This window comes from Leuciscus leuciscus, assembly GCF_965113295.1.
Source record: "Leuciscus leuciscus genome assembly, chromosome: 20".
Lineage (NCBI taxonomy): Eukaryota > Metazoa > Chordata > Actinopteri > Cypriniformes > Leuciscidae > Leuciscus > Leuciscus leuciscus.
In genome coordinates, this window is record NC_138744.1 from 23,602,607 (window position 1) to 23,621,202 (window position 18,596).

General features: G+C 40.4%; 2 protein-coding genes across 2 annotated transcripts in view; one reads left to right on the forward strand and one right to left on the reverse strand.

Annotated features, from left to right (window-relative positions):
* Nucleotides 1-558: 558 nt before the first annotated feature.
* Nucleotides 559-17,265, forward strand: ctnnb1 (catenin (cadherin-associated protein), beta 1). The gene is made up of 16 exons (XM_082150297.1): nucleotides 559-731; nucleotides 9,351-9,395; nucleotides 9,545-9,769; nucleotides 10,123-10,376; nucleotides 10,462-10,700; nucleotides 10,917-11,118; nucleotides 12,148-12,292; nucleotides 12,400-12,503; nucleotides 13,039-13,377; nucleotides 13,482-13,640; nucleotides 13,831-13,950; nucleotides 14,520-14,670; nucleotides 14,947-15,068; nucleotides 15,343-15,403; nucleotides 16,120-16,345; nucleotides 16,523-17,265. Exons 2-15 carry the CDS (start codon nucleotides 9,383-9,385, stop codon nucleotides 16,326-16,328), a joined length of 2,343 nt encoding a protein of 780 aa, XP_082006423.1. The 5' UTR covers nucleotides 559-731; nucleotides 9,351-9,382; the 3' UTR covers nucleotides 16,329-16,345; nucleotides 16,523-17,265.
* Nucleotides 16,521-18,596, reverse strand: part of ulk4 (unc-51 like kinase 4) — a 321,586-nt gene continuing 319,510 nt past the window's right edge. The window contains exon 37 of the mRNA XM_082150256.1: nucleotides 16,521-17,538. Within this exon, the coding sequence (XP_082006382.1) occupies nucleotides 17,430-17,538 (109 nt within the window). The 3' untranslated portion in view covers nucleotides 16,521-17,429. The remainder of the gene's footprint in view (nucleotides 17,539-18,596) is intronic.

The window sequence follows — 18,596 nt, forward strand, 5'->3', positions numbered from 1 at the left end:
ATATAAGTAAAATGTCTCAGTGGTTTAATCCAGTAGTTTTCCGATCCTCGCTGCATTGTTCTATGGGAAGAGAGATGGAAAAACTTCCTCCGTCTCTAAAACCTAAACCGTCGAGCACATTTTTGCTCCCGTTTGCTAGGAAGATTTACAGACATTTATTTCCACAAATATTTTTTTCTTTTTTTTAAATTCATGATATTAGGTTAGTCGTCTTGTCGCGTTGCTTCCCGTCAACACTACACACTCTCTTTAATGCGAGAGTCATAAAACTTAATGAATAGGTGCGCCCCCTTGCCGCACCACAGCCGTGTAGCTAGTGTATTCCTACGCACGAATCCTTATTTTACATACTCCCTAAAAATGATCTCACATTTCGGTCGGTCAGCGCGCAGCCATATCCAACACTACTAATTTTTATATCTGTATGTCGTTTTTGGGTATGGAAACCGCTTTTGGTTTCTTTACGATAAAGATCCGGCGGCACGGGATCTAGTTTTCCGGAAGGCGGCAGGATATGGTATGGGTAGGAGTTTTTATAATGGCTCGCGCACACATGGAGTGACGCCATCTTTCCCAGTGTGCTGCTGCTGCGCGAGCGCGGAGTCCTCGCGCACACATTCACTCTCAGCAGGAGCTGCGGGTCATTCACTCAAAATTTCTCAACGGATTGTCGCCATTATTCGTGTTTAAATACTGAAACGCGAAAAGGGAATATACAGCTTTTGATACAGGTAAGTGTTCGCCAATAAAACGTGTTGTTGGTTATTGTATGGAATGTTTGGAGGGAATGTCTCTCTGCAGCTGTGGGGAATGAGGAGGAGATCATCAGCCACTGGATAGATTTGCTGCAAAATCACGACCAAATTCCACCTAACGTTGCATTGACTCGTATAAACGCGGATTTGTCCGACTGTTATTCTGTAGGCGTTTTCATGTATCAGAAAAGGTGTATTTGAAGCTCAGAGTAAAGACATTAGTGTATTTGGTGCTAGCTTGGTTAGCATTTTAGGGCTGGGAAAGTGTTTTGTGGAGACCATGTAAAATCCTCCGACAACTCAACTGGATATTACTCTCCTTTTTACACGAATTATTAACTTCTCTGCGAATTCTCACAGTAAAATGCAACAACAAAAGTTGGTTTGTTTTGACTGCAATAGAAATTCTGTGTTTGTTTAAAGTCGGGGATGTGGTAACGTTAGGTGTTAGGTTAAAAGTTAGGCTTTGGTTAACTAATCTAAACTAGCTGTCTTTTTTGTTGACTTTTCAAGCTCGTGTTTGCGGATTTACTGAACCCGAGATGATTACTTTTTTGTGACTTCGTCAAATCTGGAGGACAGTAAGTTTTTAGTAACATTTTCAGCTCAAATGCGTGGCCAACTGTATCACCTTGAGTTATAAACGTTTATGATTTTAGCAAAATCACGCGGTAGTAAACATGACCCATATCCAAGTTTCTCAGTAAGAAACAAACAAAGGCATTTAAAGTGTTTGTCCGTTGAGAGGAAGTCGAGGAGGAGCTTGAGTGAAACCTGACTCTGCTGGAGCTCGTGCTGATGGGGGTGGGGGATCATCGGGCTCTGCGGACCCGTACATCACTTCACATTACACTCGTCTGACTCCAGCTTTACTATGTTCAGTGTGTGAAATTATCGCATTCTTTCCTGCAAAGGCGTGGATTTATATTTATTTATTTAGATTTAAAGGGTTTATTATTTAGCACAACATATGATACCGTAGCCGCCCCTGAAACCACAACTGGCAGTACATTTGTTAATGATTCACGTGGCTTAAAACGAAAACCAAACAAATGTGGCTTTTCCTCCACTTCTGCTAACTTTAGGCAGAATGCATAGCTTCCTTACTTTAACATAAACATTAGGCATTCAAGTCTTCTTTACATTTTTTTGTTTATTCCTGCTTGTAGGAACTAATCCATGTTTTTTTCCCCATGACACTTTGTGGTGGTTTGGTAGGTTCTGAGAATTCACTGGGAAAAATATTTTTTACTGCTTGTTCAATTTACTTAATTAAAATGAGCAAAAGCAACACAATTGCTGAATGTTTTTTTAAACGTAATTTAATTGTGTGTAGTCCACTTAAATATGTAAAATTTTAAGGTTACTTAATTTGTGTTGGGACTACATGGCTCATTTTTGGTTGTTTTAACTTAATGCATGGGTAGATTTTTATTTCCCATGCTTTGCATAAGACTGAATTTGGAGAGGAAATGTTGAAATTCGGCCCAAGTGTTATTTTATGCACTGAGTAAAGGCAAAGTATTTAATATCAGTTATATTTAGAGTATCTGTTATTGAAGTTAGTGTGGCAACCGGGTTTTAGGATGTTTGTGTGATTGACTGTGGTGTTTGTTGCTTCATTCATTGAGCATAGCTGTGCTAATGTCAGTGCAGTGACAAACATCTGTTGAAATCTGTCTGAAATTAAGATTTGTGTAAACACTTTCCTAAAAAATTGAGAAATATTAAACTATTTTACGTAGATTTTTACCTGTGGAAAATCGTGCAAAAACATTCAAAAGAAAGCATTAGTCATTTTTACCTGCTTTTTTTTACCACAGTAAATCGATATTAATTTGATCCTATCTGAGTTAATAAAATGCCCGGGATAGTTCTCATATATCACCGCCTATTCAGCATGGCAGTCATGCGCATTATCAAGCATGCTAGCACTTTTAAAATACTTTAAAGTTTTAGTTTTTCTGATTTGTGTTTAAGACCTTTTCCTTTATCTGTAGACTAAGTGTTTGTCTGATAGACACAATGTTCTCCCACTGTTTTCTTTGAGTCTTTATCCCTGAACTCTCCAAATAGAAGTGTCTGGGCTAGTCCTTTAGGTTGTACAGAGAGGCTATAGTGTGTTTTTGACTTAATTCAGAATACATTGAGCCAAGCTGTATTCATGTGCTCAGGCTGATACAGCATCTCTCATCACCGTTGACACATTGGGAGCAGATGTGTAGTATAGGATGTTTCTGGGAGCTAGCATCTTTTGAAATGCTGCACACAATAGGCAGATTTCTGAAATCGAATGCATGTGTTGAAATCGCTATCTAAGCTGGATGCCCCTGGTCACAACGGGCACTTGGCTCAAGCCATTTGGGGGGTATTTAAATTCACATGCTGCTTGAATGCCAAGGATTACAAACAAATGCCCCAGTCTTCTCAAGCCTCCTCATGTTTCTTTGGAGAAGCCCATGGTGGAGTGTGGAATGGGCACGGGGTTTGGGAGAACTTTTGCTGTTTGTTTTGCCTTTTTTTGTTGCTGATCTGTTTTAGTACCATATGCCAGATACTTTCACTATAGATGCAAAGACCAGGTGCACTGTAATGTATTACATTAGTGCATTTTAAATGAACTCTTAAAAAACAATAAAAAAAACATAAACTGCATTCTGGTTTTGGCTTCACACTTATTTCAATGCAAAGTTTTTTGTAGACTTGCTTGGGGATGAAGTAACTAATGGCAAAATAACAGAGTTTGGTCCAGGCTATTGTCTTATGATGCAGACGTTAGCTTTTCCTCACGATGCTGACTCTGAAATTCGATGTATGCGTAACATAGATTTGTGTGCCAGGTTCTAAGTCAAATTCAAGCTTTGAGTAATGAGTGCTTATTTGTTGCTCATTGTTAGTAGCCTCTCTGGTAGATCTCTATGTGGACTGTGCATCTTTCCTCCTCCCCCCTCACATTTTTCCATGTGGCCAAGTCCACCCATGTTCCACCCAGTAGAGGTACCAAAACATTCAGATTGGTTTCAGATGTGCACGTTGGCCCGGCAGTGAAAATCACACGAGTGTGGTTATTATGGTTGGGATTCTTCATACCCAAGCCAGTCTATCTATGTATTGTAATAAAGAAACTAGTGAAGTTCAGCTATAGTCAAATTCAGAAGAGCTCACCCAGATGCTTTTCTCTTCGTCATTGTATTATCACACTGCCCATTCACATGATTGTATAACCCAGCAATTGAGTTCTTTAAAGAGTTGAGTCAGTTTGATCATCTAAATATATCCAGCATGACCTCATCAGTGACACAGACTAACCTGTAGTGGTTTGTTAGGAGTTATTTCCATACATCTCATTTGCTTGCGAGCGAGAGGACTGATTAAGTGTAGCTTGTGTGTGGGATTTCTTGGAGGCTGAGGCTCAGTTGGCACCTCACGTTGCGTGCGAAAGCGAGCTGTAATACCGCAGGGGGGTTAAAGCCTGAATGCTGCTGGGTTTATCTCTCCAATTGACTCCAGATGTTTTGAGCCACAGACCAAGCGACTGGCTGACTGCTGTGAAACTCTCAGCAGCCCCAGGCGGAGTGCCACAGCAGCACTGTTTTACACATCCCCTTATCAAACACGCTTTCCATGCTCTGCATTCAGAATACTGAAAGCTGCCTCCTAGAGGAACTGTCCTCGTTATTGCCACATACATATAACATGAGCTGACCCTGTCATTTTGACTCGGTTCGACGTGGAGCTGCACAGGATTGAGAGATTTTTGTTTTCTTTGGTGTCAATTCCATTTTTCTCATGGGCCAGGGGTTTGTTTTGGCACCCCTGTGTTGGTCCAGGTGAGATTTCCATTCATAAAACTAAAGCATTCACAACACGGCCTGCTTTTGGTTTTACTGTTGAGCTGCGCTACAGTTTGATTGCTATTGTGATGCAAAATGGATACCTAAAATAGTTTAATCATTTTATAAATTAAATAATTAGTTGTATACAAACATTTTATTGATCATTTGCCTGTTTTTATAACAACCTTTTAATATAATTGTTCTATTCCAATTCATTGTTGAAACTGTGGCTGTAATAACTTATGAAATATTTCTTCAATCACTAACAGGTTAAGTAAGTCATACTGTTTCTTTCAATTTGCCTTCTAATGTTCATTTGTGATTTGAGCTAGAGCGATTTGTCTAGAGCGGTGGAATATAATAATTTATACAATGCATCATGATGCTGATGTGATTGATTCTGCATCGATGCATAAAAACAAAAGAATCAATTAAAAAAAATTAAATAGGACTATAATACATATTAATGTGCTGTTTTATTGTAAATAAAGTAGGCTACTCTTGTTAGATATTAATAAAAGTTGCATTGTGTTTGTTTCGGTTTTTACGAAAATTACATGCATGAATGTGAAAAGGTGCAGGACATGCTTGAATTTAAACAGAATTAAGTGCAATAAGCCACGAAAAATATCTCAATGCGTTACTTGCGCTGACACACACCCGAAGCATGCACACAAAGACGCCTCTCTCAGACAGCATGCAATCTTAATTTCTGTTCTCTTTAGCAGCAATTTGCGCTCTAACGGTCAGATGAACAGAATTAATTTAAAATATCTGTCTTGGCAAGTGTTCACGTAAACATTGTCGGTTATGTCTTAAGTTAATCGTAAACAGTTGGGGTAAAAATCGAATTTGTAACATTCTGTTAGATCTTTGCATGGTCTTAATATAATAAACCTGCAGCTGTCTCATTAATGTTAATCAAGGTGCAAAAAAAAGAGTAGAGAATCACTCGCTGCTCTTGACTAAACTTTTGCAGCTTTAATAAGAATCATTTTATTTGTAACCTGGCTCAATGCTAAGGATTTTTTTCTTAATTTACAAAAGTTATTCAGTCAAGGTCAGTGAGTGATTTTTCGTCACCCATAGTTGTTTGGTTAACATTAATAATACAGACAGCAGCAGGAATATTAGGCTGCTGTCACTTTAAGAAATAATGCAAGGATCCAATATACTGATACTGTACACATGCTTTTTATTTCTCAACTGCTTGCGTTCACTTTAGACATAACAGACTGTTTTCAAGAATACTTGCCAACACAGGCATTGACAATTTTGTGGGAATGTCCACAAGAAGTGAAAGAACTCAATTCATCAGTCTGAGAGGCGGCTTTCTGTGCGCGTGCTTCGGATGTGTGTTCTGCGCACACAACTTATCACACAGTGCACGAGTACTGAATTGAGTTCTTTCACGTCGTCTTGCACTTGAATATTTTAATTAGCAAGGCTCAACTATACATTGAGATATAGATATATACTGAGATTTATATATGTGTTATTTCTTCCCTGAATAACTTAAATAATGTAAATTTTAATTTTTTTCTTATTGTATTTGTTCTACTGTTTATTTGCATCTTTGTTTTTATTTTTAATCAAGATAAAAAAATATTTATGTTGTAATTTAATAAAAGATTTGGAAGAACAGGTGCATCCTGATGCATTGAGAATAGTTTTATACTCAAAACATTACCCTCTGAATTGTAATCATGAGGCAAGTGAGGATTTGCACCTCTAGATATGTCACACCACATTAAAGAGTTCCAAAACCACATTTATTGTGTGAATTTGATAAAAATGACAATTAAATTTGAAAACTGATATTCATCTAACATGCTGTAGTTGCCTTACCTGTTGTATTCTTGTTTTGTGCACAAAATAGACAAAATATGCTCATGAAAGTCCGCTGCATCACTATTTTGTTGCCTTAGTGTTCAATCTGTTGTTATAACTTAAAGCCCCATTATTTCTGAATAGTTATATATATCCATATAATAGACTGTGCAACACCAAACACTTCTGTATTCCAGTCTAGCTTTTCTTTACTTGACCTAATTCAGCTCCTGAACTTTGAGGCTACTTTCGAGAGCCAAATCCTGACAATAGTGAATGTGTGCGAGACTATAGAGCCGAATGCACAGGAAAGTTGTTTTTCTCTGAATAATTGCCACGTCCTTGCTGCGTCATAAAGCCAAACCTCCTGCGGTGTTGTTCGACATATACTAACAGCTCTTGAACAAGAACAGCAAAATGTTGATGAGAGCTTGCTGAAACGTTCTTCTGAGTGAGCTTTTCACATGCTGCAACATGTTCGTGTTTTTGTAGGAGTTGTTTTACTGAGAGGAACAGTATGTTTTGCTAACCAACACAATGGAGAGGCATGGGCAGCCAGTTTCAGTCTCAAGGCTACATGTGAATGTTGGATGTCTCTGAGAGGGGTTGCGTTCTGCCTGCTGACTTTGAGAGGGGTGTTGTACATCTGAATAAAGGAGGTGGGCTCTGGGCTTGTGTTATGGTAATTCAGGAGGAGGCCTCACAAAAGGGAAGGAGACTGGGGCCCCCTGGACTGAGACACTGAATTCAGTATCGTTTCAGTAGGTGTTAACTGCCGGCGTTGATGGGCAATCAGCAAAGAATGTCATGTGCATATTGACGCTGTTTTGACGGTGGGGTTTCTGGCTGAGCACATTATTGAAGGTCATATAAACTTTTAGCACCTCTTTTGCTAGTGAATTGCTTAGAGGAGGAGATGGAGGTGGATGTTTGGAGTGACACTAATAGTTCAAGCTTTATTATCATGCTTGTGATGGAATGACTTTGTAAAATGCCAAATATGGATTTGTATATGGGTAGGGCTGGGTACCGAGTTCGATACTTTTTAGGTACCTTTTAGGTACCGACCGAATTGCCTCGATACTATCGAGTATCGAAAAATGACTTGTTTTTCGGTACCAGATTTCGATACCTAAGGGGTTAACTCGTCAACGTCAGTGCTCAAACAAATACATATGAAATGCACAACGACACACCTAAAGTCGCTCACGCACATACACGCAAACTCTACACACACGAGACGCGTGGAACTCTGCGCACATACTCATATGAGACGTGCGCGTGCGTGCACACAAACTGTCCACGCACACATTCTCATATGAGACGCGAGCACGCGCACATACTCAATGAGACGCGAGCACACACACTCACAATACCTTAAAGATGTGGAAAAGCCGATCAAAAGTGTGGCTACATTTCTCCATTCTCGATGCCAAGCGTGCGATGCAGTATTTGCGGTAAAATAATTGCTGCAAAGACGGTACCGCGACAGATATGATGAAGCCCTTGGCAGTGCACGGAGTAAACATAAGAGCAGAAAGTTGCTCCGTCTTCGACTGGTAACTGAAGAGATACCTGTTGATCACTCTGACTGACAGTGTTTATATTGCAATAATGACCTACTGAATGTACACTGCCGTTCAAAAATGTGTTGGTCAGAATTTTTTTTCAGTAAGGATACATTAAAGTTATCAAAAATGACCTTAAAACGTGTAATGTTACTAAAGATTTCTGTTTCAAATAAATGCTGTTCTTTTGAATTTTTTTATTCATCAAAGAATCATGAAAAAATGATAGTTTCCAAAAACTGTTTTCATATTTCTGAAGGATCATGTGACACTGAAGTAATGATTTTGAAAATTCATCTTTGACAACACAGGAATAAATTACATTTTGAAATATATTCAAATACTATTTTAAATTGTAATACTATTCCACAATATTACAAGTTTTACTGTATTTTTGATCAAACAAATTCAGGTTTGGTGAGCATGAGCTCTTTATAAAAAAATATTTTGTTCCTTTGTGCTTTTTTTGTTCCTTTCTGGACTGACTAAGGAGCATGAGTCAAACTGAAAAAATAAAACCAAAGTTTTTCTGAGGTAATGTGTTATGTAATCTTGTTCAAATGGATTTCATAAAATTGGTATCGAAAAAAGTATCATTCAGGAACCGGTATCGAAATCAAGGTATTGGTATCGAAATTTTTTGAACGATACCCAGCCCTATATATGGGTATTTTTTTGCCAGAAATGTCATTGTGAGTGGAAAATGACATTTTGTTTTGAAATATATAGAAAAACAATTTCTTTGAACCATCTTCAATGCAAAAATAATGGTTTAATTTGCAATATCTGCAGTGATGGCAGGAAATTACACAGCTATAAATTCGACCTTTTTGCTGATTAAAAAAAGATGGCATTTTTTCTCAACATTTTAAAATTGTCACTATCAACAAAACCTCAGTTGTCAGCTCAGTAGATAATGTTACCTTGATGTGATTTATATTGTTTTATATACGTCACGTAATAACTTAGTTACAACGTCTTGACCACATTTTTTTTTTTAGTGGCTGATAAATGCACAGTTTTGAAGGATAAATGAAGAAACTGCTACAATAACCCCTAAATTCCTAAATGATCACCAAGACCTTTGATTTTCTGTAGCAGTGTTTATTGTTCATGTCTTTCCGGGGAGTATCGTGAGAGACCTGCAGATAATAAGAGTAGCTGTGTGTGTAGTGCGGCATATCCTGCCTCACTCTTTCATCCCAGCTGCAGTCAGGTTAGGAGACAGAGAGCATTCAGTCCGAACACAGGGGCTTGTGTGTGCTGCATGCTGGACTTCTCTGGAATGTGTTTGACTATATGAGAGAGAGAGAGTTGGCACTGCGATTGTGAAATTAACCATGTTGCTGTGTTTATTTCAGATTAGGAAGCTGTCCTTGGCTGTGAGAGAATCATGGCTACCCAATGTAAGTTCTTCTAACATTTCTGCATCACAACTTGTTACGCCAAAAATATTTTACTATAGAAACATGTTGAAGAGTTAAAATACTTTTTTGCCTAAATACTATTTACTATAGTATATACTATAACTCATTGTGTAATGTTTCATGTGCAGCTGACTTGATGGAGCTGGACATGGCCATGGAGCCGGATCGCAAGGCTGCGGTCAGCCATTGGCAGCAGCAGTCTTACCTGGACTCAGGTATCCACTCTGGCGCCACAACCACTGCCCCGTCCCTGAGCGGCAAGGGCAACCCAGAGGATGAAGATGTGGACAATCAGGTGCTATATGAGTGGGAGCAGGGCTTTAACCAGTCCTTCAACCAGGACCAGGTAGCAGGTATGTGTTGATTCTATTGTCTCGTTTTAATTTTTAGAAATATCTGAGAAATGATGGAAAGAATGGAATGATGTTTAAAAAAAAAAAAAGGGTTTAATATACAGTCAAAAAATCCCTTGAATGTTGGAATGGAAAATGCACAGTTCACTTATTTAAACTATGAACTGCACTCAAAAGGGTTATTGTAAGACATGGCACTGAGACAATTGCTTATTGTACTGGCTTGTTTGTATCTTTTCAATGTGGAATTAACAATCACTCGATTATATTCATAGACATAATAGATCTTTGAAGTCATTTTGATTAACTGTGCACAAGTCAGTTGCTTAATGTAGTACTTTGCTTCTCTGTAGACATTGATGGTCAGTACGCCATGACCAGAGCCCAGAGAGTCCGGGCGGCCATGTTCCCAGAGACTCTAGATGAGGGCATGCAGATACCTTCCACACAGTTCGACACTGCTCACCCCACCAACGTCCAGCGCCTGGCCGAGCCCTCACAAATGCTCAAACACGCCGTGGTCAACCTCATCAACTACCAGGACGATGCAGAGCTGGCCACCCGCGCCATTCCAGAGCTCACCAAACTACTGAATGATGAGGATCAGGTTGGAAGCCAGATAGATTGTCAAAAACAGCCAGTGCTGTGACACTGTGAGTGTGCTAATGGCTTTTTTCTTATTTTTCCATCAGGTGGTGGTTAATAAGGCAGCTGTTATGGTGCATCAGCTCTCTAAGAAGGAGGCCTCTCGTCACGCCATCATGAGATCCCCACAGATGGTGTCAGCCATTGTGAGGACCATGCAGAACACTAGTGATGTAGAAACGGCCCGCTGCACCTCCGGAACCCTACACAACCTTTCCCACCACAGAGAAGGCCTGCTCGCCATCTTCAAATCGGGAGGCATCCCTGCCCTCGTCAAAATGCTTGGGTTGGTTCTCCTTCATGCTCTATTTTTAAGCAGACATATATCAACCACAATGCGGATGTATATCCTATGAATCTTTTGAATCCGGGAAGTTGTAGTGTGTTGGAGTTCAAAGACCAGCAGGCTGAGTCATACTGAGACCTGCTCTGGTTGCTTAAGCTTGAATCCCATTATTTATCTGTAGTTTGGTGCTAATTAATTTTGCTCTGGTCTCTTCAGCTCCCCGGTGGACTCTGTACTGTTTTATGCCATTACAACTCTACACAACCTGCTACTGCACCAGGAAGGAGCCAAGATGGCCGTCCGTCTGGCCGGAGGCCTGCAGAAAATGGTGGCCTTGTTAAACAAAACAAATGTGAAATTCCTCGCCATCACGACAGACTGCCTTCAGATTCTGGCATACGGAAATCAGGAAAGCAAAGTAAGCAGCAAAAACTTCTCAAAGCTAGGCACATCACAGCAGGGTGCTTGGCCAACTTCACTTTTTTACGGAGTGTTTTTTTCTCTTACATCACTCGTCATTCTAGCACTGCAACAAAATTCCTCTGCTATTTTTAGATTTGAACTGTTCTTTATTTGCACCTTGATGTTGGCCGCCTTGGCACTCAATGTCTGACTACATTATAGGGCCACACAATTTGGGAAAAAATGCTCCAGGTTTGCTGTGCTTGTTTGTTGGGCTGCACAATTTGCTCAATTACAGTACTAATATTTATGGCTGTCTTAATTTCTTTTTCAAGCATTAACCCATTGAGCTTTTAGGTTACACTTTTAAGGTGTCATTGTTACAATGTAATTATATATTTAAGTAATAAGCAACTAAATGTACTTACTATAGGGTTAGGGTAGGATTAGGATTTGGTTGAGGGTTAGTTGCATGTAATTATGCATAATTTATTGTTATTACTATGGCAAGTACATGTAACATTTAACATGTACTTGCACATTACACACTCATATTGTAAAATAGTGTTACCAGCTTTTATTTAGGTGGAAAACCGCTTGTTGTCAGCCTGTTTTTCATTGCAAGTTGAAAAGATGGTTGTGTTCCCAAATGCACATTACAAGCGACTCAAACTCAGAGCACATGTAGAACGGAGTTTGTGAGGTGCAGCTTTTACTTTGAACCGAGCCATTCTGAGACACTGAAAACACTAGATCATGAGGTTGCGTGTAAATGAGCACATTGACGCACTTCCCTCTGAAACATGCAGCACATATTTAATTATATCACAGTTGTTGCATTGCGATTACGGGTTTGTTTTGATTAATTGTGCAGCGCTACTATATTACTTGTAGTACTTTATTTCTGTTCTGGTGATTTTCCTCTTTTTGTGCATCTTTGGTCATTTATTAACAAAGTTACACTTGTTTGAACTGTGCAGTATGGACTGTAAAATGTTAACTTGGGTAAACGGAGTAAACTCATTCAATTTTCTTTTCTTTTCAGCTTATCATTCTGGCCAGCGGAGGCCCACAGGCTCTGGTCAACATCATGAGGACCTACACCTATGAGAAACTATTGTGGACCACCAGTCGAGTGCTCAAAGTGCTGTCTGTGTGCTCCAGTAACAAACCTGCCATCGTTGAGGCCGGTGAGACCATTTGTCTTCAGTTTAGTCCAGTATATTATAGCGGAAGGTTGAGGATTTCGGATGGTTTGAATGGTTTGTGTTTGAATAAGCTTTGTGTCTGTTTTCAGGTGGCATGCAAGCACTCGGCCTCCATCTCACAGACCCCAGTCAGCGACTGGTACAGAACTGCTTGTGGACTTTGAGGAATCTTTCAGATGCCGCCACCAAACAGGTACCGATCCGTCTCTGTCTCTCTCCCTCAGCTCTTTTACGCTGTCTTCTGTTCTTCCTACATGAGCCCTCTCTTTCTGTCTCCCCATTGTTTCCATGGAGAAGACGTCTTTAGCAGAAGTAGATGTGCAGGTAACAGTCATTCCTGCCTTTATCTGTGATGGGGGTTGTGGGCTGCAGCCAGCTCTGACCCCACACAGTTAGGACATCAAATTGTAAAAGAACGGTGTCGATGGAGCATGAACGGATGCTACATTTGGTTGTAATGCCTGCGCTATGTGTACATTTCACCCAGCTGTTGTTGTGACGTCAGAATTCTTGAATTATCAAAACATTTCTGGAATGATTTTGTGTATTTAACCGTTTACCCACTCATGGTAGGCTTACAACCTCATGTAACGTGTTGTAAAATGTTACGAATGGCTGTGGCTGGTCGTGTGCGGGACTAAACAAATCGTGGACTGAGTTTGTCATGGATGCATATTCTGGGTTAAAGAAAGATCTGCATCTCAACTCTGGATCCTTCTGATCTACAGGAGGGCATGGAGGGGCTCTTGGGCACCCTGGTCCAGTTGCTCGGTTCAGATGACATCAATGTGGTGACGTGTGCTGCTGGAATCCTGTCCAACCTCACCTGCAACAACTACAAGAACAAGATGATGGTCTGCCAAGTGGGTGGCATCGAGGCCCTCGTGCGCACTGTTCTTCGAGCCGGGGACAGAGAGGACATAACGGAGCCGGCTATCTGTGCTCTCCGCCACCTTACATCCAGACACCAGGATGCAGAGATGGCCCAGAATGCAGTGCGGCTGCACTATGGGCTGCCTGTGGTGGTCAAATTACTCCACCCTCCCTCACATTGGCCTCTCATTAAGGTATGAAAGTGACTTGAGGTCATCACTTTTAGTGGGTTTCATTGTGCCTGAACTGGAGTGCAGTGTTTATTTTAACACTGAACACTCCCTATATTCTCTCCCAGGCCACCGTCGGGCTGATCCGTAACCTGGCACTGTGCCCTGCCAACCACTCCCCGCTCAGAGAGCAGGGTGCCATTCCCCGCCTGGTGCAGCTTCTGGTCAGGGCCCATCAGGACACTCAGAGACGCACCTCCATGGGTGGAACACAGCAGCAGTTTGTGGTGAGTCAAGGTCACATGATCAGCAGTTTTTTAGGCAGCTGAATTGTGTAATGTCATTGTTCTGAAATGAAACCTTTCAGACCAATTTGTTGTAATCCATTTATACATAAGTGTAGAAGTTAAAGTACACACTTGGAATATTTCTTGCAGAAGGACATGATGAATGAGGTTCATGTGTGTTGTGTTTCAGGAGGGTGTGCGGATGGAGGAGATTGTGGAGGGCTGTACTGGAGCGCTGCACATTCTAGCCAGAGACATTCACAACAGAATTGTCATCAGAGGACTCAACACTATTCCACTCTTTGTTCAGGTCAGTCACTGAGAGCTCACTCTATCTGTCTGTCGTCTTGTCGTTTGTTCTGTCTATTGTTTTACTTTCTACTGATCTACCTATCGTTGGTCGATCTTTTTGCTTTTTCCATCATTCGTCATGTTTGTTGGTTCTATATATATATATATATATATATATATATATATATATATATATATATATATATATATATATATATATATTAATTATATAGTTTATTCTATCTGTATTGTTCTGCCTTTCTATTGACTTTAACTGTTTTATTCGTTCACTTGTTTATTCTATCATTCTGTCATTCAATCTACAGCTTGTTCATTCCATCTGTCTATTGATCTATTGCTCTTTTGTTTGTTTGCTCATTTGTTCAGTCTATCAGTCAATCTATGGTTCTGCCTAGATCATTCGCACATTCATTCTACCTCTATTATTCTATTGTTTTATCAAACTATCACTCTTATGTATGGTTCTATTTTAGTGAATTAAGAACATTTTGGGTGACCCTCGTTTCCTGCCAATAAGTTATATTTCCATCTCCTGAACCAGTTTCTGACGTGTGTCTGTCTGTGCAGTTGCTGTATTCTCCTATCGAGAACATCCAGCGTGTGGCTGCAGGCGTGCTGTGTGAGCTGGCTCAGGATAAGGAGGCAGCCGAGGCCATCGAGGCAGAAGGAGCCACCGCTCCCCTCACAGAGCTCCTCCACTCCAGAAACGAGGGCGTCGGTGAGTGCGCCCGCACACAGAATAAAGCAGAAAGACGTCAAATAAATATAATAATGGCAACACAGTGTCACTGCCAACTGATGTCTCAAGATAAAGTTTGCAGAAACAAGTTAAACTTCCACAGAATAAAAAGAGGAGCTAGTGTGAATACGAAACACTATGCAGATTTGTTTTCCCAGCTCGGCACTGCTTTCCACTGGAGGCAGTGGCTGAGGTGAGCAGGGCTGGCTCGAATGTTTTCTCGGTCACACTAACGTTGCTATCTCTCGCCCACAGCCACGTACGCTGCTGCAGTTCTGTTCCGCATGTCTGAGGATAAGCCCCAGGACTACAAGAAACGACTGTCTGTGGAGCTCACCAGCTCTCTGTTCAGAACTGAGCCCATGACCTGGAACGAGGTAAGGGGGCTCATCTCTGCTAAATCCTGCAATCAACGCTGGCACAGAGCCCTGCTGGAGATTAAGCCTATCAATTCCCAGTGCATTACAGAATCTGTTATGACAGATGTGGGTGTTATATTTGTGAATTTACTGGGCAGGTGATTCTAACAAAGCATTATTGTTTTCATGAGCCTCAAGCATTTGTGGAACTGATTCAGTCCTGATATATGCAGAATTAGAGGCTGAAGTGAGTTTCTCTCATGGATCCTGTTTGTTGCGTGTCTGTTTGCAGACTGGAGATCTAGGGCTGGACATCGGTGCACAGGGAGAGCCTCTAGGCTACAGACAGGACGGTAGGTTCATCATTCTCAGAAATGAGATCAGCTCTCAGCATCTGGGTGTGATACGCACTAATCCACTGCTTCATCAGCCTTCACCCACCAAACCTAGAGTCCAACACACCTGGCACTTTCCATGAAGAGGGTACGAAATGAGACCTGGAACTCTTAAAAAAAAAAAAAGAAAAAAAAGGAGGACCGCCTCATGTTCCACACCCGTGAACACCTCACAATATGAGATGTTAGGCATAATGTTAGAAATGACTAGTCATTTAGGCTAACATTTCTTTTGTGGTTTATGGAAGAAAGTCATTCATATAAGTTTGGAACAACTTGAGGCTGACTAAATTGACTTTTATTTTGGAAATATTCACCCCACATGTGGTTTCAACAAATGATCAGTAATAAATAAAAACAGTAATAATAAAAATACTACACTGACTTAAATTCAGCTTTCAGAATTGACAGTACAATTTGATTGGATACAATTGGATTGAGGCTGGGCAAGACAAAATCACCATGCCAAGTCCTTTCCTTTATAGATAACCAAACATCTAATAGTCCTCGAAGCTCTGTGTGGACAGTATTCATGGAGAATGCCAGTTTCCAGTTGAGTCTGGTCTTGTGGGTCTGAGGTTGTGCTATTGTAAGCTGCCTGTTTAATATGCTTCCTCTAACGTTTGTGTGTGTGTGTGCTCCCTCCCTCCACTTCCCATCCACTCGTCCTCCAGACCCAAGCTACCGCTCCTTCCATTCCGGAGGTTACGGGCAGGATGCCATGGGCATGGATCCCATGATGGAGCACGAGATGGGCGGGCACCACCCCGGCCCAGATTACCCCGTTGACGGCCTTCCCGACCTCGGCCACGCCCAGGACCTGATCGACGGCCTCCCGCCGGGCGACAGCAATCAGCTGGCCTGGTTCGATACCGATCTGTAAATACAATGACTTTTTAGGTGAGGCACCAAGGCGGCCGATTGTGTTTGATCTGTGCTGACCGCACTGTGTGTGGCTGGAGTAAAGCACGCCGGTAGCAGAACTAATCTGAGCTGCGTCTGAATTGATTACAGTCCTGTATGTGTGCGTTTAATGGGATTCTAATCTGTTTGTCCCCTCTTTTCTCTCTGCTGCAGCTGTGTCGTCTGATCTGAATGAACCTGCATTGTGATTTTGGCCTGTAGAGTTGCTGAGCGGGCTCAAGAGAGTGGGCTAGTTTCTCTGAAAGTGCCTGACACACTAATACAAGCTGAGTTTCCTATGGGAACACATGAAAGTAAAACTTTTGTTCTGGTCTTAGTCGGTCAGAATTTGGTGTGATTGACAGAAGAAAAGCCCAAAAAGCAAATCCTAAGATGGAATTGTCAACCTTAGCCTTGCCTGTACTTTTTATTACTTTTTATTTTTCAAAGGATATTTCAGTCTGTAATGGTACTTATCTAGCTTGCTTTATGATATTCGTCTTTTATTTTGCAGAACTTTGTATTCCTTTCAACTGTCTTTCTCTCTCATAGTGTTGAGTTATAGTGGTAATGATCCATCCAAGATTTTATCGAGTTTATGGTGTAGAACACTAATTAATCAGTTCAATTGTATTCTTATCAAATGTAACATTGTGTAGCTTTTGTATAAAACCAAGAATTGGAGAAGTCCAAATATCAGTTCTCTTGCTTTAATGAAATCGCAAATGTTCCAAAGGGTTTGTAATCAGTTGGGGCCAGTTTTTTTCTTTTTTCTTTTTTTTCTTTCTTGTCTTGATCTATTTTTTGATGGTAGCTTTAGAAAGGTTTTGAAAAGAACCCCTAATTATTGTAGCCTGCAATTGTTGGTTGGAGACTTGGTTATGACCTGGCTAAACAATAAAATGGACTAAATTTAATTTTGTGAACATTTTTATTTTTGTAAAATTTCTGGAATATTCTAAATTTAAAGTTACATTTCATTGTAGAATTACATAGTAAACTTTACAAACCACTCTCACAAGTGTTCAGTAGTCTATTTTTCACACGTAGCTTACAAAATAAGTGCAAATATATACATGCATTAAATAGCTGGAGAGAAACTCTGTTCTGTGGAGCTCAATTCTGCCTGGGACCCAATGGACTTCAGAATCTCTGCAGCCACTGATTCCACCGTCATGTCTGACTGAGACCTGGAAAAGAGAAACAAGTGATTGCAGTATCCTACACATGCTTTCCAAAACTCAACAAAAAAATAGTGTTAAATTTCATTAATGCAGTTGTCCAAACAGGTCAGTCAATATGTGAGAGATCCATTCACATACAGCAAGTGTACAATACAAGATTCAAGCTTATTGCTTTTAAGTCGGCAACCAGAAGCTCCAGAGAGTCCATCAGTCACTTATCTGGTGTGCACACTCTGCTGATGAGCGTAAGCGTGACACTGAGAAGCAGGGGCAAAAAAGCACACTCATCCATGTGGTGATTTTTTGTGTGGATATTGTAAAAAAAATAACCTGTTACTGACAATCTTCTAGTGTGCATCTGGCTTCAGTAGACTTACTATGAGCTGAAGGACATCGTGATGAATTACATCTTATGATTGGGAGTTGATACTTATCCCTAATATATATTAGATTTTGTACCAGAATTGAACTGGATTATTCATGGTACGTAAATGCATTAGGCATGTAGTGCATTAGTTTATAGTCAAAAGTTATTCACAATGGTTGTTTACTTCATGAATATGATAATTAGAGAGCAGTGCCAAATGCAGACCTGCTTAAATAAGATAACAGCGCTGTCCACATGTATTATTGATGCAGACACTGGGAATTTCACCCTAAATGAATTACTAATTTAAAAACGTTCACTTTTCTCCAAATTAAAACCCGAGATGATGTAACCTGGACCTGAGCTAATTCAATTAATTTAAATACCACTATTGAGCGTAAATTATTTAAAAGTCAAGTAGGTATTTTTCGGAGTTGTATTCATCATTGTTTGCCTCTGTATACTTTAAAGGGACAGTTCACCCAAAAATTCTGTCATTTTTGCTCTCCCTCAAGTTGTTCCAAACCTGTATAACTTACTTTCTTCTGTTGAACATAAAGGAAGATATTTAATAAAATGTTGGTAACCAGACAGTTGATGGCAGCCATTGAAAGAATAAATGAAGAGTTCAGATGCAAAAGCCTCTAAATGCCATCTGAAATTTTCTTATAGAATGATCATTTTTATCAAGCTTGTA

Excerpts from the sequence above, each read along its gene's own strand:
- ctnnb1 (XM_082150297.1), top strand. Across the intron at positions 13,378-13,481 it reads CACATTGGCCTCTCATTAAG|GCCACCGTCGGGCTGATCCG; the intron begins GTATGAAAGTGA and ends ATTCTCTCCCAG. Across the intron at positions 15,404-16,119 it reads TCTAGGCTACAGACAGGACG|ACCCAAGCTACCGCTCCTTC; the intron begins GTAGGTTCATCA and ends CTCGTCCTCCAG.